This window comes from Salvelinus alpinus, chromosome 1 (genome assembly GCF_045679555.1).
Source record: "Salvelinus alpinus chromosome 1, SLU_Salpinus.1, whole genome shotgun sequence".
NCBI lineage: Eukaryota > Metazoa > Chordata > Actinopteri > Salmoniformes > Salmonidae > Salvelinus > Salvelinus alpinus.
Genome location: NC_092086.1, coordinates 38,354,882 through 38,378,318, shown reverse-complemented (window position 1 = coordinate 38,378,318; position 23,437 = coordinate 38,354,882). Strand labels below are relative to the sequence as shown.

The 23,437-nt window shown below is 41.9% G+C and overlaps 1 protein-coding gene and 1 pseudogene across 1 annotated transcript; one reads left to right on the top strand and one right to left on the bottom strand.

Annotated features, from left to right (window-relative positions):
- Positions 1-5,391: 5,391 nt before the first annotated feature.
- LOC139560141 (dehydrogenase/reductase SDR family member 7C-B-like) lies at positions 5,392-14,929 on the bottom strand (annotated as a pseudogene).
- Positions 14,930-15,522: 593 nt separating this feature from the next.
- LOC139575368 (splicing factor U2AF 65 kDa subunit-like) lies at positions 15,523-23,164 on the top strand. Its single transcript, XM_071400286.1, has 11 exons — positions 15,523-15,817; positions 16,561-16,735; positions 16,869-16,972; positions 17,140-17,291; positions 17,418-17,534; positions 17,645-17,783; positions 17,906-17,985; positions 20,613-20,735; positions 20,856-20,942; positions 21,047-21,289; positions 21,480-23,164. Exons 1-11 carry the CDS (start codon positions 15,769-15,771, stop codon positions 21,615-21,617), a joined length of 1,407 nt encoding a protein of 468 aa, XP_071256387.1. The 5' UTR covers positions 15,523-15,768; the 3' UTR covers positions 21,618-23,164.
- Positions 23,165-23,437: the final 273 nt, after the last annotated feature.

Genomic DNA, 23,437 nt, shown 5'->3' with positions numbered 1-23,437 from the left:
TGCAGAGATCATCCGTACTCGGCGTCGCAAAAAGACGCCAAAGGACAGATTTCCACCGGTCTAATGTCCATTGCTCGTATTTCTAGGCCCAAGCAAGTCTCTTCTTATTATTGGTGTCCTTTAGTAGTGGTTTCTTTGCAGCAATTTGACCATGAAGGCCTAATTCATGCAGTCTCCTCTGAACAGTTGATGTTGAGATGTGTCTTTTACTTGAAGCATTTATTTGGGCTGCAATTTCTGAGGCTGGTAACTAATGAACTCATCTTCTGCAGCAGAGCTAACTCTGGGTCTTCCCTTCCTGTGGCAGTCCTCATGAGAGCCAGTTTCATCATAGCGCTTGATGGTTTTTGCGACTGTACAACTTTCAAAGTTCTTGTCATTTTCCGGATTGACTGACCTTTATGTCTTAAAGTAATGGTGGACTACCGTTTCTGTCATCTGTCAGTTTCTGTCAGCTGTCATCAAGGCTACCTTGAAGAATCTAAAATATATTTTGATTTGTTTAACACTTTTTTGGTTACTACATGATTCCATATGTGTTATTTCATAGTTTTGATTCTCTTCACTATTATTCTACCATGGAGAAAATAGTAAAAATAAAGAAAAACCCTTGAATGAGTTGCTGTGTCCAAACTTTTGACTAGTACTGTATATACTGAATACATTATTTTTAAGTATTTTGTATTTTTATAATTACCATTCTTTCCAACCACTATTCATCAAGGATGCAGCTTATTCAGAATATAATAAGATCCTTATAACCAAGAAGTGGGGTTTCCTCAACATATTTCTTAATATACCAACAAGATATATGGGCCTTGAGGTTTTCTTCCACCAGAAAATTCATGGCAGCCTGAATAGAGGAGAGAATGGTTAAAATGTATTAACAAATAATAATAATAATAATATTGCAATTAAAAAATAGGACCAAACATGCAACTATTTTATTGTTACCACAGACATCATGAGTCATGTATGGAAGCCAATTCCCACCACATAAAAAAAGTCAATACTATCTAAAATGTAGAGATGGTAAATCATGCGTATAGTATACAGTGTGAAGAACAAGTATTTGATACACTGACGATTTTGCAGGTTTTCCTACTTACAAAGCATGTAGAGGTCTGTCATTTTTATCATAGGTACACTTCAACTGTGAGAGACGGAATCTAAAACAAAAATCCAGAAAATCACATTGTATGATTTTTAAGTAATTAATTTGCATTTTATTGCATGACATAAGTATTTGATCACCTACCAACCAGTAAGAATTCCGGCTCTCACAGACCTGTTAGTTTTTCTTTAAGAAGCCCTCCTGTTCTCCACTCATTACCTGTATTAACTGCACCTGTTTGAACTCGTTACCTGTATAAAAGACACCTGTCCACACACTCAATCAAACAGACTCCAATCAAGACCAGAGAGCTGTGTAAGGACATCAGGGATAAAATTGTAGACCTGCACAAGGCTGGGATGGGCTACAGGACAATAGGCAAGCAGCTTGGTGAGAAGGCAACAACTGTTGGCGCAATTATTCGAAAATGGAAGAAGTTGAAGATGACGGTCAATCACCCTCGGTCTGGGGCTCCATGCAAGATCTCACCTCATGGGGCATCAATGACCATGAGGAAGGTGAGTGATCAGCCCAGAACTACATGGCAGGACCTGGTCAATGACCTGAAGAGAGCTGGGACCACAGTCTCAAAGAAAACCATTAGTAACACACTACGCCGTCATGGATTAAAATCCTGCAGCGCACGCAAGGTCCCCCTGCTCAAGCCAGCGCATGTCCAGGCCCGTCTGAAGTTTGCCAATGACCATCTGGATGATCCAGAGGAGGATTGGGAGAAGGTCATGTGGTCTGATGAGACAAAAATAGAGCTTTTTGGTCTAAACTCCACTCGCCGTGTTTGGAGGAAGAAGAAGGATGAGTACAACCCCAAGAACACCATCCCAACCGTGAAGCATGGAGGTGGAAACATCATTCTTTGGGGATGCTTTTCTGCAAAGGGGACAGGACGACTGCACCGTATTGAGGGGAGGATGGATGGGGCCATGTATCGCGAGATCTTGGCCAACAACCTCCTTCCCTCAGTAAGAGCATTGAAGATGGGTCGTGGCTGGGTCTTCCAGCATGACAACGACCCGAAACACACAGCCAGGGCAACTAAGGAGTGGCTCCGTAAGAAGCATCTCAAGGTCCTGGAGTGGCCTAGCCAGTCTCCAGACCTGAACCCAATAGAAAATCTTTGGAGGGAGCTGAAAGTCCGTATTGCCCAGTGACAACCCCGAAACCTGAAGGATCTGGAGAAGGTCTGTATGGAGGAGTGGGCCAAAATCCCTGCTGCAGTGTGTGCAAACCTGGTCAAGAACTACAGGAAACGTATGATCTCTGTAATTGCAAACAAAGGTTTCTGTACCAAATATTTGATACATTTTCTGATGTATCAAATACTTATGTCATGCAATAAAATGCTAATTAATTACTTAAAAATCATACAATGTGATTTTCTGGATTTTTGTTTTAGATTCCGTCTCTCACAGTTGAAGTGTACCTATGATAAAAATGACAGACCTCTACATGCTTTGTAAGTAGGAAAACCTGCAGTGTATCAAATACTTGTTCTCCCGACTGTATATATATATAAATATATATATTTTACATTTAACCTTTATTTAACTAGGCAAGTCAGTTAAGAACAAATTCTTATTTACAATGACGGCCTAGGAACACTGGGTTAACTGCCTTGTTCAGGGGCAGAACAACAGACTGTCTGGGAGTGGTCTGAGTAGGGAGGGAAAAACTGAAAATGAGTTGTTATTGGCAGAGTAGTTTGGAACAATATTTAATTGGACTATTAACTAATTTACCGCCTGTTGATGTCACCAGGCAGGCCAAAACTCCATCCCACCAAAACAGAATGACATTTCAAACTGTTCTTACACTACAAGGGCATTATCATATTTTTCACAATTTCACAGTATTATTCAAACCTGTGTGGAAATATACACTGCTCAAAAAAATAAAGGGAACACTTAAACAACACAATGTAACTCCAAGTCAATCACACTTCTGTGAAATCAAACTGTCCACTTAGGAAGCAACACTGATTGACAATACATTTCACATGCTGTTGTGCAAATGGAATAGACAACAGGTGGAAATTATAGGCAATTAGCAAGACACCCCCAATAAAGGAGTGGTTCTGCAGGTGGTGACCACAGACCACTTCTTAGTTCCTATGCTTCCTGGCTGATGTTTTGGTCACTTTTGAATGCTGGCGGTGCTTTCACTCTAGTGGTAGCATGAGACGGAGTCTACAACCCACACAAGTGGCTCAGGTAGTGCAGCTCATCCAGGATGGCACATCAATGCGAGCTGTGGCAAGAAGGTTTGCTGTGTCTGTCAGCGTAGTGTCCAGAGCATGGAGGCGCTACCAGGAGACAGGCCAGTACATCAGGAGACGTGGAGGAGGCCGTTGGAGGGCAACAACTCAGCAGCAGGACCGCTACCTCCGCCTTTGTGAAAGGAGGAGCAGGAGGAGCACTGCCAGAGCCCTGCAAAATGACCTCCAGCAGGCCACAAATGTGCATGTGTCTGCTCAAATGGTCAGAAACAGACTCCATGAGGGTGGTATGAGGGCCCGACGTCCACAGGTGGGGGTTGTGCTTACAGCCCAACACCGTGCAGGACGTTTGGCATTTGCCAGAGAACACCAAGATTGGCAAATTCGCCACTGGCGCCCTGTGCTCTTCACAGATGAAAGCAGGTTCACACTGAGCACATGTGACAGACGTGACAGAGTCTGGAGACGCCGTGGAGAACGTTCTGCTGCCTGCAACATCCTCCAGCATGACCGGTTTGGCGGTGGGTCAGTCATGGTGTGGGGTGGCATTTCTTTGGGGGGTTGCACAGCCCTCCATGTGCTCGCCAGAGGTAGCCTGACTGCCTTTAGGTACCGAGATGAGATCCTCAGACCCCTTGTGAGACCATATGCTGGTGCGGTTGGCCCTGGGTTCCTCCTAATGCAAGACAATGCTAGACCTCATGTGGCTGGAGTGTGTCAGCAGTTCCTGCAAGAGGAAGGCATTGATGCTATGGACTGGCCCACCCGTTCCCCAGACCTGAATCCAATTGAGCACATCTGGGACATCATGTCTCGCTCCATCCACCAACGCCACGTTCCACCACAGACTGTCCAGGAGTTGACGGATGCTTTAGTCCAGGTCTGGGAGGAGATCCCTCAGGAGACCATCCGCCACCTCATCAGGAGCATGCCCAGGCGTTGTAGGGAGGTCATACAGGCACGTGGAGGCCACACACACTACTGAGCCTCATTTTGACTTGTTTTAAGGACATTACATCAAAGTTGGATCAGCCTGTAGTGTGGTTTTCCACTTTAATTTTGAGTGTGACTCCAAATCCAGACCTCCATGGGTTGATAAATTTGATTTCCATTGATAATTTTTGTGTGATTTTGTTGTCAGCACATTCAACTATGTAAAGAAAAAAGTATTTAATAAGAATATTTCATTCATTCAGATGTAGGATGTGTTATTTTAGTGTTCCCTTTATTTTTTTGAGCAGTGTATATAAAACACAGTAAAACACGTTTTTGACTTCACTGGGCCTTTACATTTTTGGGGGGTGGCGGAAATGGGATTCCATAGTCATGACAGTTTACCTTTGACAGAAGAGCTGCAACACCTTTGCCCCTGAAAGACTCGGGTACATAAGTTGACAGTAGATCTACCTCCTTCTTGCTCGTAAATCTGTAGCGCAGCACCGCGCTATCCTGATGTGCCAAGAGAGTAACATGTTATTTATACGTGTAACATATTATATTCCCCACAGTCATGCGTTCCTAACTTTGAACGTTCCCAAGTGGGCCATGCATGAACACCGGCCTCGAGTTACTATAACCCCCTGGTTGTAAATGGCAATCCCTGCTCTGTTTCACGCTCACCTTCGCCGTCCAGGTTGATAGAAAAGCAGAGGTTGTGTCGGTCATGTTTTACTCTCAAGTCGGTGTTAGGACTCAATACACTAAAGGCAATATGAGTATTCAAAACCTTTACAGAATGAGGTGTGCTGTTCAATGCACAGACGCAATTTTTTTTTTCTTCGTAAAGCCATATCGATTTTCTTGTTCAAGAGTCAGTTCTCGCTCGTGGCTGTGCGCCGTCTTTCCCAATGCAATTCCATTGATGCCCACTAGCCAACGTAAAATAGTTACTTCATGACTATAATGAGTTGAGATTGTAATTATATTACCATCCACTTCTGTCACAAAATACAAATATGAGTCTTCAATTCCATCTGTAGGCTACAAAGTGGTCTCTTTACCAATGTTACATATATTATGAAAGGTAAAGACAAGGAGACAGAGGTCAAAACAAGGTTTATTTCTAGGCTCAGTAGGCCAAATATACGGTTCCCAATAACACAAACAACAGTTTCCCTCATTTCTGCTATATGACAGTTCTTCTGAAGCAAGTTGTGTACCTTATGAGATACCCAAGTTATTTTAGTTTCCAAGTAAACATTTTTCCAACGTATTTTTCAGTCACCTGTGTCCATTCAGCATTGAAAACATTCTAACATTTCAATAATCGTTTTGTCTTCTTCTCTTTTCATTCCGGTCTCAGCTGGTCCTCCATATTTGACAGTAATAAGTGTTGGCACAACACATCCTCTTATCCCCAGTTCTATGTGGTGTGTATCCAGAATCCAGTGCCAATCCAATGCTATGTTGACTACAGCTCCTCTGAGTCTGCTAAAGCTGCAATATTATTCACTCCTGCAGCATTATTCAGTCCTGCAGCCATTACAGCGAAAAATACATTTGGGGAAAGGGATCTGGCATAGATGGCCATCTTGGGGAGGGAGTGAGCCATGACCACCTCTCTCTTCTTGCTGTTCAGAATCTTCAGGATCTCATTGGCAGCCTATGCTGGTGTGATGCCCATAACCTTCTGTTTGGAGAAGACTGGGAGGGGGGGGGGGGGATAAGGTTGGTTAGAGTAGTCAGACCAACACAACACACAGTTTTAAGATCATCAGTTGAGACAACTGAGACAGCAGCTTACTTGACCAGATGGACTTCTTGGTCTTTTCCCCAGGTGGAGGGTAGACGTCACTTCCTCTTGAATTTGCAGACGTGTTGCTGTGCGTTTTGTTGCCAACTTTACTTTGCTAGCTTTGCTTTGCTAGCTGACAACTTTACGTTTATATTTTTAGTTTTTCCATCACAACTTTTTTCCCTCATTCAACTTTTTCACTCCGGACGCTTTATCTGGACATGGTTCGTCAGCACCTTCAACAGCCGAAGCTAAGTAGTAACTTTAACATGATGTCTTCTAACTGCATTCGCTGTACTCATAATATACAGGAGAATGATCGCCTAACGGCGAGGATAGCTGTGCTGCAAGCCCAGCTTCAGACGCAATCGCTAGGCAAGGGTAATTTCAGTGTAGGAAAGGGTGAAACAGCGTCTGTGCCACCAGTAAGTACAGATAGTAACGTTAGTATAAATCCCCCCGCACTGTCCCCGCAGCCGGACAATTTTCTCATGGCTTCTGGAGGGAAATGCTGTTGGAATGCTCAACCGGTGTCGCTCATTCAGCCGACAGAAACTTTCAACCGGTTTTCCCCATTGAGTAGCGAGTCGGAGTCTGAGGCCGAGTCTTCTCTTGTCTCTACTCCTCCCGTTACGGGGTCTGAGACGCCGAAGGCTCCCACCATTAGCTCTGACAAATTGAAAACCCTAGTCATTGGCGACTCCATTACCCGCAGTATTAGACTTAAAACGAATCACCCAGCGATCATACACTGTTTACCAGGGGGCAGGGCTACCGACGTTAAGGCTAATCTGAAGATGGTGCTGGCTAAAGCTAAAACTGGCGAGTGTAGAGAGTATAGAGATATTGTTATCCACGTCGGCACCAACGATGTTAGGATGAAACAGTCAGAGGTCACCAAGCGCAACATAGCTTCAGCCTGTAAATCAGCTAGAAAGATGTGTCGGCATCGAGTAATTGTCTCTGGCCCTCTCCCAGTTAGGGGGAGTGACGAGCTCTACAGCAGAGTCTCACAACTCAATCGTTGGTTGAAAACTGTTTTCTGCCCCTCCCAAAAGATAGAATTTGTAGATAATTGGCCCTCTTTCTGGGACTCACCCACAAACAGGACCAAGCCTGACCTGCTGAGGAGTGACGGACTCCATCCTAGCTGGAGGGGTGCTCTCATCTTATCTACAAACATAGATAGGGCTCTAACTCCACTAACTCCACAATGAAATAGGGTGCAGGCCAGGCAGCAGGCTGTTAGCCAACCTGCCAGCTTAGTGGAGTCTGCCAATAGCACAGTCAGTGTAGTCAGCTCAGCCATCCCCATTGAGACTGTGTCTGTGCCTCGACCTAGGTTGGGCAAAACTAAACATGGCGGTGTTCGCCTTAGCAATCTCATTAGGATAAAGACCTCCTCCATTCCTGCCATTATTGAAAGAGATCGTGATACCTCACATCTCAAAATAGGGTTACTTAATGTTAGATCCCTCACTTCAAAGGCAGTTATAGTCAATGAACTAATCACTGATCATAATCTTGATGTGATTGGCCTGACTGAAACATGGCTTAAGCCTGATGAATTTACTGTGTTAAATGAGGCCTCACCTCCTGGTTACACTAGTGACCATATCCCCCGTGCATCCCGCAAAGGCGGAGGTGTTGCTAACATTTACGATAGCAAATTTCAATTTACAAAAAAAAAATGACGTTTTCGTCTTTTGAGCTTCTAGTCATGAAATCTATGCAGCCTACTCAATCACTTTTTATAGCCACTGTTTATAGGCCTCCTGGGCCATATACAGCGTTCCTCTCTGAGTTCCCTGAATTCCTATCAGACCTTGTAGTCATAGCAGATCATATTCTAATTTTTGGTGATTTTAATATTCATATGGAGAAGTCCACAGACCCACTCCAAAAGTCTTTCGGAGCCATCATCGACTCAGTGGGTTTTGTCCAACATGTCTCTGGACCTACTCACTGCCACAGTCATACTCTGGACTTAGTTTTGTCCCATGGAATAAATGTTGTAGATCTTAATGTTTTTCCTCATAATCCTGGACTGTCGGACCACCATTTTATTACGTTTGCAATCGCAACAAATAATCTGCTCAGACCCCAACCAAGGAGCATCAAAAGTCATGCTATAAATTCTCAGACAACACAAAAATTCCTTGATGCCCTTCCAGACTCCTTCTGCCTACCCAAGGACGTCAGAGGACAAAAATCAGTTAACCACCTAACTGAGGAACTCAATTTAACCTTGCGCAATACCCTAGATGCAGTTGCACCCCTAAAAACGAAAAACATTTGTCATAAGAAACTAGCTCCCTGGTATACAGAAAATACCCGAGCTTTGAAGCAAGCTTCCAGAAAATTGGAACGGAAATGGCGCCACACCAAACTGGAAGTCTTCCGACTAGCTTGGAAAGACAGTACCGTGCAGTACCGAAGAGCCCTCACTGCTGCTCGATCATCCTACTTTTCCAACTTAATTGAGGAAAATAAGAACAATCCAAAATTTCTTTTTGATACTGTTGCAAATCTAACTAAAAAGCAGCATTCCCCAAGAGAGGATGGCTTTCACTTCAGCAGTAATAAATTCATGAACTTCTTTGAGGAAAAGATCATGATCATTAGAAAGCAAATTATGGACTCCTATTTAAATATGCGTATTCCTCCAAAGCTCAATTGTCCTGAGTCTGCACAACTCTGCCAGGACCTAGGATCAAGGGAGACACTCAAGTGTTTTAGTACTATATCTCTTGACACAATGATGAAAATAATCATGGCCTCTAAACCTTCTAGCTGCATACTGGATCCTATTCCTACTAAACTACTGAAAGAGCTGCTTCCTGTGCTTGGCCCTCATATGTTGAACATAATAAACGGCTCTCTATCCACCGGATGTGTACCAAACTCACTAAAAGTGGCAGTAATAAAGCCTCTCTTGAAAAAGCCAAACCTTGACCCGGAAAATATAAAAAACTATCGGCCTATATCGAATCTTCCATTCCTCTCAAAATTTTTAGAAAAAGCTGTTGCGCAGCAACTCACTGCCTTCCTGAAGACAAACAATGTATACGAAATGCTTCAGTCTGGTTTTAGACCCCATCATAGCACTGAGACTGCACTTGTGAAGGTGGTAAATGACCTTTTAATGGCGTCAGATCGAGGCTCTGCATCTGTCCTCGTGCTACTAGACCTTAGTGCTGCCTTTGACACCATCGATCACCACATTCTTTTGGAGAGACTGGAAACCCAAATTGGTCTACACGGACAAGTTCTGGCCTGGTTTAGATCTTACCTGTCGGAAAGATATCAGTTTGTCTCTGTGAATGGTTTGTCCTCTGACAAATCAACTGTACATTTCGGTGTTCCTCAAGGTTCCGTTTTAGGACCACTATTGTTTTCACTATATATTTTACCTCTTGGGGATGTTATTCGAAAACATAATGTTAACTTTCACTGCTATGCGGATGACACACAGCTGTACATTTCAATGAAACATGGTGAAGCCTCAAAATTGCCCTCGCTAGAAGCCTGTGTTTCAGACATAAGGAAGTGGATGTCTGCAAACTTTCTACTTTTAAACTCGGACAAAACAGAGATGCTTGTTCTAGGTCCCAAGAAACAAAGAGATCTTCTGTTAAATCTGACAATTAATCTTGATGGTTGTAAAGTCGTCTCAAATAAAACTGTGAAGGACCTCGGCGTTACTCTTGACCCTGATCTCTCTTTTGACGAACATATCAAGACTGTTTCAAGGACAGCTTTTTTCCATCTACGTAACATTGCAAAAATCAGAAATTTTCTGTCCAAAAATGATGCAGAAAAATTAATCCATGCATTTGTTACTTCTAGGTTAGACTACTGCAATGCTCTACTTTCCGGCTACCCGGATAAAGCACTAAATAAACTTCAGTTAGTGCTAAATACGGCTGCTAGAATCCTGACTAGAACCAAGAAATTTGATCATATTACCCCAGTGCTAGCCTCCCTACACTGGCTTCCTGTTAAGGCAAGGGCTGATTTCAAGGTTTTACTGTTAACCTATAAAGCGTTACATGGGCTTGCTCCTACCTATCTTTCCGAGTTGGTCCTGCCGTACATACCTACACGTACGCTACGGTCACAAGACGCAGGCCTCCTAATTGTCCCTAGAATTTCTAAGCAAACAGCGGGAGGCAGGGCTTTCTCCTATAGATCTCCATTTTTATGGAATAGTCTGCCTACCCATGTGAGAGACGCAGACTCGGTCTCAACCTTTACGTCTTTACTGAAGACTTATCTCTTCAGTAGGTCATATGATTGAGTGTAGTCTGGCCCAGGAGTGTGAAGGTGAACGGAAAGGCTCTGGAGCAACGAACCGCCCTTGCTGTCTCTGCCTGGCCGGTTCCCCTCTCTCCACTGGGATTCTCTGCCCCTAACCCTATTACAGGGGCTGAGTCACTGGCTTACTGGTGCTCTTTCATGCCGTCCCTAGGAGGGGTGCGTCACTTGAGTGGGTTGAGTTACTGACGTGATCTTCCTGTCTGGGTTGGCGCCCCCCCTTGGTTTGTGCTGTGGTGGAGATCTTTGTGGGCTATACTCGGCCTTGTCTCAGGATTGTAAGTTGGTGGTTGAAGATATCCCTCTAGTGGTGTGGGGGCTGTGCTTTGGCAGAGTGGGTGGGGTTATATCCTTCCTGTTTGGCCCTGTCCGGGGGTATCATCGGATGGGGCCACAGTGTCTCCTGACCCCTCCTGTCTCAGCCTCCAGTATTTATGCTGCAGTAGTTTATGTGTCGGGGGGCTAGGGTCAGTTGGTTATACCTGGAGTACTTCTCCTATCTTATCCAGTGTCCTGTGTGAATTTAAGTATGCTCTCTCTAATTCTCTCGTTCTCTCTTTCTTTCTCTCTCTCGGAGAACCTGAGCCCTAGGACCATACGTCACGGCAAACCGGGCATGATGACTCCTTGCTGTCCCCAGTCCACCTGGCCTTGCTGCTGTTCCAGTTTCAACTGTTCTGCCTGCTGTTATGGAACCCCTACCTGTTCAACTCTTAATGATCGGCTATGAAAAGCCAACTGACTTTTATTCCTGATTATTATTTGACCATGCTTGTCATTTATGAACATTTTGAAAATCTTGGCTCTCTCTAATTCTCTCCTTCTCTCTTTCTTTCTCTCTCTCGGAGGACCGGAGCCCTAGGACCATACGTCAGGACTACCGGGCATGATGACTCCTTGCTGTCCCCAGTCCGCCTGGCCCTGCTGCTATTCCAGTTTCAACTGTTCTGCCTGCGGTTATGGAACCCCTACCTGTCCCAGACCTGCTGTTTTCAATTCTTAATGATCGGCTATGAAAAGCCAACTGACATTTATTCCTGATTATTATTTGACCATGCTTGTCATTTATGAACATTTTGAAAATCTTGGCTCTCTCTAATTCTCTCCTTCTCTCTCTCTTTCTCTCTCTCGGAGGACCTGAGCCCTGGGACCGTGCGTCGGGGCTGCCGGGCGTGATGGCTCCTTGCTGTCCCCAGTCCACCTGGCCTTGCTGCTATTCCAGTTTCAGCTGTTCTGCCTGCGGTTATGGAACCGCCACCTGTCCCGGACCTGCTATTTTCAACTCTTGATGATCGGCTATGAAAAGCCAACTGAAAATTATTCATGATTATTATTTGACCATGCTTGTCACTTATGAACATTTTGAACATCTTGGCATAGTTCTGTTATAATCTCCACCCAGCACAGCCAGAAGAGGACTGGCCACCCCTCATAGCCTGGTTCCTCTCTAGGTTTCTTCCTAGGTTTTGGCCTTTCTAGGGAGTTTTTCCTAGCCACCGTGCTTCTACACCTGCATTGCTTGCTGTTTGGGGTTTTAGGCTGGGTGTCTGAACAGCACTTCGAGATATTAGCTGATGTACGAAGGGCTATATAAAATAAACTTGATTTGATTTGATTTGATGATGAAGGTGTGGTTGACAGTGCTGACAGAGATGCCATACTCCTGGACCTCAGGCGCAGACAGTCAAAGAAGGCTTGGACCGCATGCTTAGAGGCAGCATCTGAAATTCAAATTCAGACCCTGATCTCCCGCTCATACAATGTTTTCATTATTGAGGGAACTCATACTGTACATCTGAATACCTGTTAATTCAAACTTCGTCAAACTACATTCAGAAGTAGGCCTACTGTCGGTATGAAAATGACTGAACTCACAAGTGGCACGGAAAGGCATAGCCAGCTTGCCCTGGATGCTGTTGACCAGAATCACATGGCCAGTCTTCCTCGACATCATGGATGGCAGAAAACCTGCAGAAGGAACCAATGTAACACAACTCTCAAACTCAAATTCCTTTTATCTGAGTTCAATTATGCTCTGTTGTGATATAGTACCCTTAGCCACTGTGATAGGGCCAAAGTAGTTATTGTCCATAACTAGCTTGTCCATCTTCAGTGATGTGCTCTGTACTGGGGCCTTGACTTTAAGGCTGCTTTTGAGAATGAGCACATCCACACAGCCATAACACTCCAGCGTCTCTGCGATCATATCTGGCATGCTGTTCATGTCACCGAAATCCACCAGCACAAGTTTAGGAGGGAAGGTCTAGGAAAGGGAAAGAGGATTTCACAATGATGCAGGACCAAATTATCGTAATATATGGTTATTAATCTTTAGGATATTCATGATCACTTTACAATTTATGCATATTCATATAAATGCTAATAAAACTAAACTTTGTATCAGGCATATAAAGACCATATAATTGCTCTGTTGGGTTTAAGAGTTATGACATACTTACTAATTTAGGGTCTGCAGCGCTAGTCAGGTTATCAGCAAAACCTTCAAGTTTTTCCCAAGTTTTTCCGCAAAGGGTGACTCTAGCTCCTCCCTCGTGAAACAACATTTCACATTCTGCAAAGGTTTGGATTAATACATTTACAGATAGAATACTGTTTTAGTAACAATGTAATAACAGTTTTCTACGTGCACTTCATATCTGAGCTTTGTTTTTCAAAATCAAAACAAAGGATTTACCCTTTCCCAGTCCTGTTAAGGACTGTCTGTTATCACGACCACCTTGTTGCGTACCGTTGCTGTGGACAAGAACTTGAGCACCAGACTTGTGCAGGAAAATAACCACTGCTGTTACCACCACCACAACAGGCACCAGCAGAATTGCAGCTGGGTCCATACTCTGGAAAAGACCAATGGGAATATAATTTTTAGTAGCATATAGTGCCATGTTTTAGTGTTTAGTGAGAAAACTGGATAGTTTTGAATTAAAAATACAGGCAGTAAATGTATTGTTCAGAAGTATGCAGTGCATTCTTATAGAAATACACGTTGGTCTACAGTCCATTATATGATATGATGAAATGTTCGAGATGAATCAATAATCAATGGATTGACTAATGGATGAGAAGTGATACATAGAATAAAAATTCAATTCAAATTCTATATAATCAAAGTGAGAATATTGAACATTCTCAAAAATGTATTTCATACCAACAGATATTCCAGGTCCATGATTTTGGTATCCAAAAGACCCTGTTAAAGACAACCGTTAAAGGTCCAATGCAGATGTTTCGATCTCAATATCAAATAATTTCCGGGCAACAATTAGTACGTTACTGTGATTGTTTTCAATTAACATGGTCAAAAATAAGAGAAAAAATGCTTTTAGAAAAGGGCAATTTATCAAATAAGAATTTAGCTAGGACTGTCTGGGAGTGATCAGATTTGGAGGAGAAAATTTAAAACTAGCTGTTATTGGCTGAGAGTGTTGGAGCTCTCTTTCTTATGGGTCTATTAACTAATTTACCAACTGGTGATGTCACGAGGCAGGCCACAACTCCATCCCACCAAAATAGGCTGATTTTTCAGGTGGTCTTTTCAAACAGCTCTTACACTTAAAGGGCGTTATCATCATGTTCACAATTTCACAGTATTATTCAAACCTCATAGTGTGGAAATATATATAAAACACAGAAAAATCACATTTTTGAATGCACTGGGCCTTTAAGCCTTTAGTTACTCTTATAACTCTGAAATAGAACCAGAAGAGACAGATATTGACCATGTACTGTAGTGACATAGCAAGTTAAAAGATATAGCTTATTATCACTCTAATAAATGCTGTCTGGTTGTTTCATCAGAAGGAGCTAAACATACTCCTTGATACATGACCTCAAATTATCACAAAGGGCAAAGTGAAACCCATCTTCAGTTAGGACAGTGTCAATGTGAAGCATACCGAATATGTCAGACAGTCAAGGTGACTCAACATTTCATAGTTCATTCATGCAGTATAAGATACAGTCACTTTACAGTAACTTTCTCTCCTCAGATTACTATATCTTTGCAATAACCACCTACGACAATCCCAGTTTGTCCCATTACAGTTTAAGTGTGATTGGTCCACAGTATTTGTTCTACTGGGTGTTGTAATAGCACTTAAGCCACAGTTTACCATGTACTGTACAGTGTGTGTCTGTCCAAAGGGAGGCTCCAAATATACCCTGATCTAAAAAATACTATAGCAACATTATTTTCAAAAGCTTTACGGTAACATCAGCACAACTCCAAGATAAACTTAATAGATCCAAGAATAACATGAATGAAACATATGCGATAAAGACACAATGTGAAAAAAAACTAAAGACCGTAATCATAGATGTTATCCTGCCATCCCTACACAACTACAATGAAATCAGAACATGGAACTATACAGTAACAAGTTTCCCTGTGTCTCAACACAAAATGTGCAAATACTGTCCTGGCCGGTTGTCATTGGCTGACTGACAGACAGAAAGACAGACACATACACACAAAGGGCCAGGTTACCGAACGGGTACGCAGGGCACGTGCCATGGGGCCCCGGCCTCCAGGGGACTCCAACCCTCCCCTCCCCCCAAAATAAATATTATTAATAATAATATTAATATTATTCATATTATTGTTTTATTTTGGGGCGTTGAGAGCAGCCTGGAGGTCGGGACCCCCAGATAGCATATTATGAACACATCGGTTGAGGGCCCCCCAGATAGCAAATTAACATGTCATTAGCCATGGCAAAATATATAGAATAGTAAAAAAAAAAATGCTTTAAAACTGCAAGATTTTCTCTAAGTCTCATGGCACATCGGCCCCAGATGTGCAGTCCAGCCCTGCATACACACACATGCACTGTTCTGTCAGCTTCACAGCTTCTTTGAGCTGTCTTATTCCATGCCAAATGTTGACCCAATGTCTCCATCTCCAACCTGTATCAAATAAACTTTATTATAAGTGTTGTAGAGAAAACATGTTGCTATCTTCTCATCTTTTAACTAATTAATCCCCACGTGGCATTCAGTTTCTCATATTGATTATGATTACAGGATTGACTAAAACTCTACAAAAGGTGATTGCTCTACGTACAAAGTGTGATTGCTCTTGAACGCTCCCCTTGCGCGTCGTTTCTATGATATTCCCTGATCTGCACACTCTTGGAATGTTTGACTACTCTCTCATCTGGGTTGCTACTGTGTAGCTATGTTCTATCATTCTGTGGAATGGGTAGCGCAAGCAGTTTGCCTGGACGAATGGAAAAATCCATGGAGCCGTCTACTACAGTACTGTGCAATTACAGCTAGCTGGACTCTGGACAGTCAAGTCTGATCCGTCAAGGCAGATACAGAATATCATCGGTTTAAAATATTGCATTAATCATGGCTGATTTTGAGGAATTTGAAAAACAGCTGAGCGAGAACCGACAGGGTGATTTCCCATTTTATTTCAGCCTTCAATTTTGGATGTGTTGCAATGGTTCTAGCTATCTAGAAGCTTTTTAGATAGCTAACTAACATTAGCTAGCTAACTAGCATGCTGTGGTTATGTGGCTAGTTGTCAAGTTAGCTAGATAGCTTTGCTAGAAGAGCTAGTCCTGCTGTATGCAGATGTAGCTTATTTGACTAGCTAGCTAATTTAACCATTAGCCACTTAATTTATTGATTAGCAAACATGGCATGGCTATATTTCGAGTGAATTAGCTTTTCTAACGTTACCTAGCTAAATTGATAGTTAGTTAACTAGCTAACTATAGCTGCACCAGATATCTAGATGCACTCACTGATCTATTGCACTAGCCAGCTATAGTTAGCTAGCTAGTTACCAAGATAATCAAGCTAGCTATCCCAGACTGACTGATCAATTTCGTTTGCTTGGTCAGCTTGCAGGTAGGTTAGCTATATCTTGGTCCATAATAAGCATCCCACTGGAATGTTATGAACTCATTTCTGTCAAATCTATTCACATAGCTGGAAGCAGCTTCTGTGTATTTTACCCCGATCAAATTAAGTTTATTCAAGAGTTCATACTAGCTTATTACAACCCCCCTCTGCATGTTAGGTATGTCAGGTGTATTATAGTGACCCATTGTGCTTAATGATGCTGAAACATGATTGTATATAGCTACCAAAAGCTTGGCTTATGTTCCATCCTTTTTCTTCCCACCTACATAGAGAGAGAGAAGGAGAGACGCAAGAAGAGGAGCGGCAGTGGGTTTCAGAGCCGCAGTGAGAAACATCGCAGCTGGAGCAAAGACCGGGGCAACCGGAGCCGAGAGAAGCGAAGCCGCAGTAGAGACAGGAAGAGCCGGGAGCAGAGGAGCACCTCGCGGGATCACAAGAAGCACAGGTGAGTATTTAGCCCCTGGTACAGTACTTGGAGCCACTCAATGACAGAAAGCAGCATGTCAGGTATACTAAGGTATTGCCTTTTCAGTGTTACCTTTGCCAACAATGAGCCAACATGTATTCTGTTTACTCAGCTATTCTCCACAAAGAACAAGGAGGAAAAGGACCTGCAGATACTGGGATGTGCCTCCCCCTGGCTTTGAACACATCACACCATTGCAGTACAAAGCTATGCAAGGTATCTGTCAGCTTCTCTTTGCCTGTTAAGTGGCTAAATCCCACTGTAATGTTCCCCTGTTTTATTTATTTCCTGTTAAATTCATACATGTAAGAATTAATTGTCAAGAACAGTGCCAGTTACTAAGGTTGTGTGAAGTTTCTCTTACTCTCTACTTTTCCCTTCAGCCGCTGGGCAGATACCCACAATAGCCCTGCTGGCATCATCTGCCACGAGTGGGTTGGCAGTAACACCCACCCAAGTGCCCATAGTTGGCAGTCAGATGACTAGGCAGGCTCGACGTCTCTATGTTGGCAATATTCCCTTTGGTGTGACAGAGGTAAACTTCCCAGAGGACTTACGTTGTCTTGCACATTGAAGTGACAACATCGTATTTCAAGGTATTTTTGCAGTTACTGTATGGGTTTCAGCTGTTATTTTTTCCTTTATTTATTTATGTTTTTAGGAGTCCATGACAGAGTTCTTCAATGCCCAAATGAGGCTTGCAGGCCTATCGCAAGCCTCTAGCATCCCTGTGCTTGCAGTGCAGATTAATCAGGATAAAAACTTTGCATTCCTAGAGGTAGGGAGCCTTGTGCCCTCTCTCTTCTGTATATGTTGGTGTGTAACATTAGTTGCCTTGCATAACTTACTTAAACTGTCTAACTCCCTGTTTGGCATCTTCCTCTCCAGTTCCGGTCTGTCGATGAGACCACACAGGCCATGGCTTTCGATGGAATAATATTCCAAGGTCAGTCGTTGAAGATAAGACGACCACATGACTACCGGCCCCTACCTGGCATTTCAGAGCAACCTGCTTTTCATGTCCCAGGTTTGTACAGTGGCCACATGCTTTCTTAGTTATGTAGTTCACATTCATAGCACCAGTAGATATCAGCTACAGTACAGGTATATTGCAGTTGAACGTGTTTATTGTTGTTTTTGTCTCTGTAGGCGTCGTGTCCACAGTGGTACCAGACTCCCCACATAAACTGTTTATTGGAGGCCTACCCAACTATCTCAATGATGATCAGGTACTTCACTCAAACAGTCATTTCACATTGACAACACAAGCATACCTTACCCTTCTCATTTGTATTACTTTCTTGAACTGGTCACTGAAGTGACAGACTTACAGTATTCTGTTCTGGTTGGGTGGGGGAGAAGTTACCTTTGTCCTTTACACTTACAACCATGCTGAGGCCACAGGAGGTTGGTGGCACTGTAATTGGGGAGAACGGGCTTGTGGTAATGACTGGAGCGGAATCAGTGGAATGGTATCCAGGTGTTTGACGCCATTCCATTTACTCCTTTCTGGCCATTATTATGAGCTGTCCTCCCCTCAGCAGCCTCACTGGTACAGTGAGATAAATAAAGCTGTGAATAACACGTGAATAAAACATACTAGGGAGTAACAATGGGAATAACATTTGGCCTAAAGTAAACAGTATGAACTTAACTGTAGCTGACGCTCTTTCCCTGACCCTAAGTCCATGGCAGGCGTTTAGTAGTGTAGAGATGCTTATAAGAACTAACCCATTCAGCACTGACAGCATTTACTTCAGTCACACCCTGCAGGTGTGAGAGTGCTTTTGTGCTAAGCACAATGTACACCTTACCCAAAGGAGAAGTTGCTGTTTGAAAAACATTGAATAATTGACCTTCAATTGAATTACAATTTTCTTAAAATTCATATTTTTTCAGGTTCTGTTTTCATTGTGTCTACAATTTCGCCAGTGTTGTATGGAAATAAAAATATGAATGTAGTATTTATGTCTGATATTTGTGAAGATGCCAGTAACTCCTCCTTTTATGCAGTTTGTTGTTACACTTCTGTTAGCAATCATGAGATTACATTTCATTAGCATTATTCATTAGCATTAGTTAATGTGAACACATTATTTTTCACTCCATGAATCGCTCTAATGTGTTTGAATAAAAACTCAGCTAGTGATTTCATGACTGAACTAAATTGTGAATTAATATTTACACATATTATTTATGCATAATCATCAACCCAGTTTCAATCTTGTTCACTTGATTTCAGAGATAACAATAGTATCTCTATCAGATAAGTAGTTTATAGTCACTAATGGTCCCATGAAAACATACTTTTGAATGGGATAAATGCGTGACCACCTGCTAGCAGGAGCTATAAGTATATGAATGGGTGGGTTAATAGGCTTGATTATCACTACTCCAGTGAGTGAAAAGTGTAACTGTTCAGCTGTATGCTAATTTCTCATTTTAACCATGCTTATTTGACAAAGGTAAGCAAAGTCCAGTTCATAAGATGCAGCGAGGTAACATGTCCTAGATATCACAATATGCAGGCTTGAGTAAAATTCCTGGTTAAGTCAAATGGTTGCCAACAACCGTATTCCATGATTCCTCACACCAAACATATGAAGCCCTGACTGTGCTACATCTTCACTCCAAGTTCCAGAGAGATTGGGAACCGGCATAGTTCTGCAATGTTGTTGTGCACTAAATGAATTGGATTCTAACTTTCCATTCCTCCTGATTTCTTTCTAAACAGTACCCTGATTGTACCCTGGTGTTTATTTTCTTATTCTTTTTTACTCTTGCAGTCACTGCTACTGCTTTGATACTCACAGCTCTTTCATTTTTGTTCCCCCACTTTGTTCCCAGCTAGGGGCCTGTAAGATCGTTAAGTCTGCGCTCATAATTTGTTCAGTAGTACTGATCTACTGCTGCCATGCCAACATGTAACACAAGGCAAGTAAGACATTCCGTTCCTCCCACGGATACACTCCTAGCCAGCAGGTTCCCTTCCTGGCTACTCTTTCTCTCTCTCCCATCACTCTTTTGAAACGCGTTAAGGACTAAATTAGTTAGGGGTGGGATAAAATAAACAGATACCCGATTAATGCTAGGTTTTGGGGTGGTTCTCAGCCTTAAAAATAAAGTGAAGACTGTGTTAACATGATGTACTGTCATGAAACAAGTGCATTTTGTAGATGAAGTGATAGCCAATCAGTTTACTTTGATGATGGGTTCATCATTTTCATAGCTCAGGTGAAGTAGTAAACAAATATAAGTGTTGGATTTTATAGTCAGTGCTCAATTTTCAGCACAACTTGTGTTATTACTGTTTAATAACTTTATATTATTGTTAAGTAAATGAATTTCTGGTAAAATATGAATAAAATGAAATACATTTCACAAAGTTTGTTAATCCAGTTCTGTCTATCTGTACCTGTTAATGTTTTGTCATACAGAAAATCAGTCATTCAGGGCTCTTTCAAAAATCTCATATATAGTTTCCCTGGATTATTGTGGATTTAGTATATGTCATACTTAAATAGAGTTCGTCTGTAAAACATCAGCCGTTGTATGCATATACAAATTATTAACAAATTATTAACAAACAATTGATTTGCTTCGTAATTAAGCAATCTTAATCTCATCACACTGAAACTGATAAACGTTCTACAATTATTCTTATTTTTTTAATACAAGATACAAATATTTTGTTTTCTTTGACCATGTCATTTATTGCACTTCTCCAGGCCATTCACCTTGGTATGATTTCTCTCCTCATGACTATTAAATGGAGGCTTAGAATTCATTCAGTAGAATATGTGATGGATTCATATTACCCTGCTTATGCCTCTGCTTGTCTTTATCTCTGATGCAGGTGAAGGAGCTCTTGACATCATTCGGACCACTCAAAGCTTTCAACCTTGTCAAGGACAGTGCCACGTCACTATCCAAAGGTTATGCCTTTTGTGAATATGTTGACATCAGTGCGACTGATCAGGTACGGATGAGCAAAAGCTATGCTTTCTCATGGTTATGGTTTATCATTTTTTGGTGTCAAATCAATCTTGTTTTTAAGGTTCTATTCCATATTTGAAAAGTTTCTGTGTATGTTTGTCAGGCGGTGGCTGGGCTCAATGGCATGCAACTGGGTGACAAAAAGCTCATCGTCCAGAGAGCAAGTGTGGGGGCCAAAAACACCAATCCGGTGAGCGCAGTTTCCTTGTGCATTTTGAATTGCAAGAAACAAATGTGAGTACCAGCAGTCTAAGTGTGTCGTCTGTCTGCCCTGTTTTCCTTCCTCCCACCTAGTCTGCCATCATCGAGACCCCGGTGACGCTGCAGGTGCCTGGGCTGCAGGGACTTCAGAACTCTGGGCTGCCCACGGAGGTGCTGTGCCTGCTCAACATGGTGATGCCTGAGGAGCTGGTGGATGACGAGGACTACGAGGAGATCCTGGAGGACATCAGTGAGGAGTGCTGCAAGTACGGCAGCGTGCGCTCCATGGAGATTCCCCGGCCTGTCGATGGAGTGGAGGTCCCTGGCTGTGGCAAGGTAAAAGGTTGAACTGAGGTTATTCAATACAGAATGAGACTCTGCTCTTCACTGTTGTTAAACATAAGTAATTGGTTTGAACAAAATAAAAAACTGTAATACACCACATGAAGTATGAATTGTTGTTGAAGTAACATGTATGTATTTGCTATATGGATCCTGATGAGGTTGATGGTTCTTTTTGTTTCAGATCTTTGTGGAGTACGTTTCTGCTGTAGACTGTCAGAAAGCCATGCAGGCCCTCACTGGCCGCAAGTTTGCCAACAGAGTGGTGGTCACCAAATACTATGATCCAGACATGTATCACAGACAGGAGTTCTCAGGGTAGAGGGGAAACAGGAGGCAATACATGGAATTAACTGGGACCTCCTCTTTCCTGCTTCCTCAAACCTGGTTTCAGCTCTTCAGTATTGTGTGTTCTCTCTCCAGTATTCACAGCTAGTACGTTGTAACCCTATCCTCATTTACTACAGTAGTACAGATTTTTGGGAAAAAATACTAGATTTTTACATGCGTCTTTTAGATACTCTAACTGATATATTACACCAACAAAACATATCTGTGCAGTGAATGAATTTAGTCTGAAATGTATACAAATAAATAAAACCATGCTATTTGTGTAGGATTCCCTTTGCAGAAGTAGTATGAATGTCATGTGTACTTAGATCTAAAACCAGACTACTGTAACATAGCCAGTGTTGCTGTCTTTCTTAACTCTGGAGTCAATGAGATGATACAAAAGTGAAATGTTTAAATTTCTATTCTGAGCACAAGCTGTTTTCTTATTTTGTCTGTTAACTTAAAAAATTGTTAAGTCGAGATGTACCAATATTTGATAGCTATCATACTTTCACTGTGTGATTCTGAAAAGTAACTTACAGTGAAGTGTTATTGTATACCCCCCCAGAGTCAGAAGGAACTTGTGAATAACATGTTTATATCTCTGCATCCAGTATGAAGGAAGTTAGAGGTAGTTTCACGAGCCAAGTACCATAGACTTCCAGTCATTGCGCTAACGCTAGTTAGCAACTTCCTTCAAACTGCACGTAGAGACATAAAAATGTTTTCCACAGGTTCATGTCACTCTAGGGAAGTAGAAAACTGAAGTTTAAAACTCAAACACCTAAAACTTGTGTTATAAAAACATTCTCAACACTAATAATTACAAAGAGTGAACAAAACAATTGTTTCAACAAAGTCATGATTTGGGCATTTTCACAGCGGTTTAAACCCATAACCTTGAAATTTGCAGATTGTTTTGTGTTCGTGCTCTGGATTAAGAATTTGTGTCATTTAGATTGTAGCAAAAAAATTACAAGGTCACAAAAATACCATACTGGCAATAGAAATGGACATTATGCATATTTTTTTTAATAAGAAATATTTGGTCATCCTACAGGAAAGGACGAGGAGATTTTAGAAGATGTGCTTTTAATTTCTGTAAATAATGTATGTAGCTAATGTATATCCTGTGTTTTTGTTATCTGATGCATTCGCAATTGTATGGAAGAAAATTGGTTAATTTATTTTTACCCAAAGGTTTTTTAAGCTTCATGAAAATTGCAGACGTGAGTTGATCCAACATTGTCGTTGTATGACAGTAATTCATATCATTCATCATTACAGTGAGACTACCTTTGAGTGTTTTATTATGTACTGTATATCACATACGATTACAACAAAAACAGTATGCTTCATTATGGGTACATTGGAAATCAGCTTTCAACTAAATAAATGCAGTTCATTGATTCAAAAGAATTATAAATACTGTTTTTGTAAATGTGGTTTTAAATGTGCCAAAACTGAAAGCATTTTTATGTACACATCTAACCTGCCACTGCCATGCCTTGAATAAATGCCTGCATCCTCTGCGTCTATAATAGCATTATTGTTGCTATGAAATAAGGCTGATGTCAATTTCAGGACAGGGGCATCTTGTGAGATCAGATCAGGTGAGGAAATGTGAATATACTGTGAACTCACACCAGACTGATAATCAGTTCAGCTATCTGTCAGTAGAAGGCAGCAAAATTGAGCTTTATCAGGCTGGTCTCATAGACTAGACATAACATAGTAAACGAAAATCCAGGACACTCAAATTATAATATATGAATAAGACATAAGATAAAAGGTTACTTAAGGCAAAAA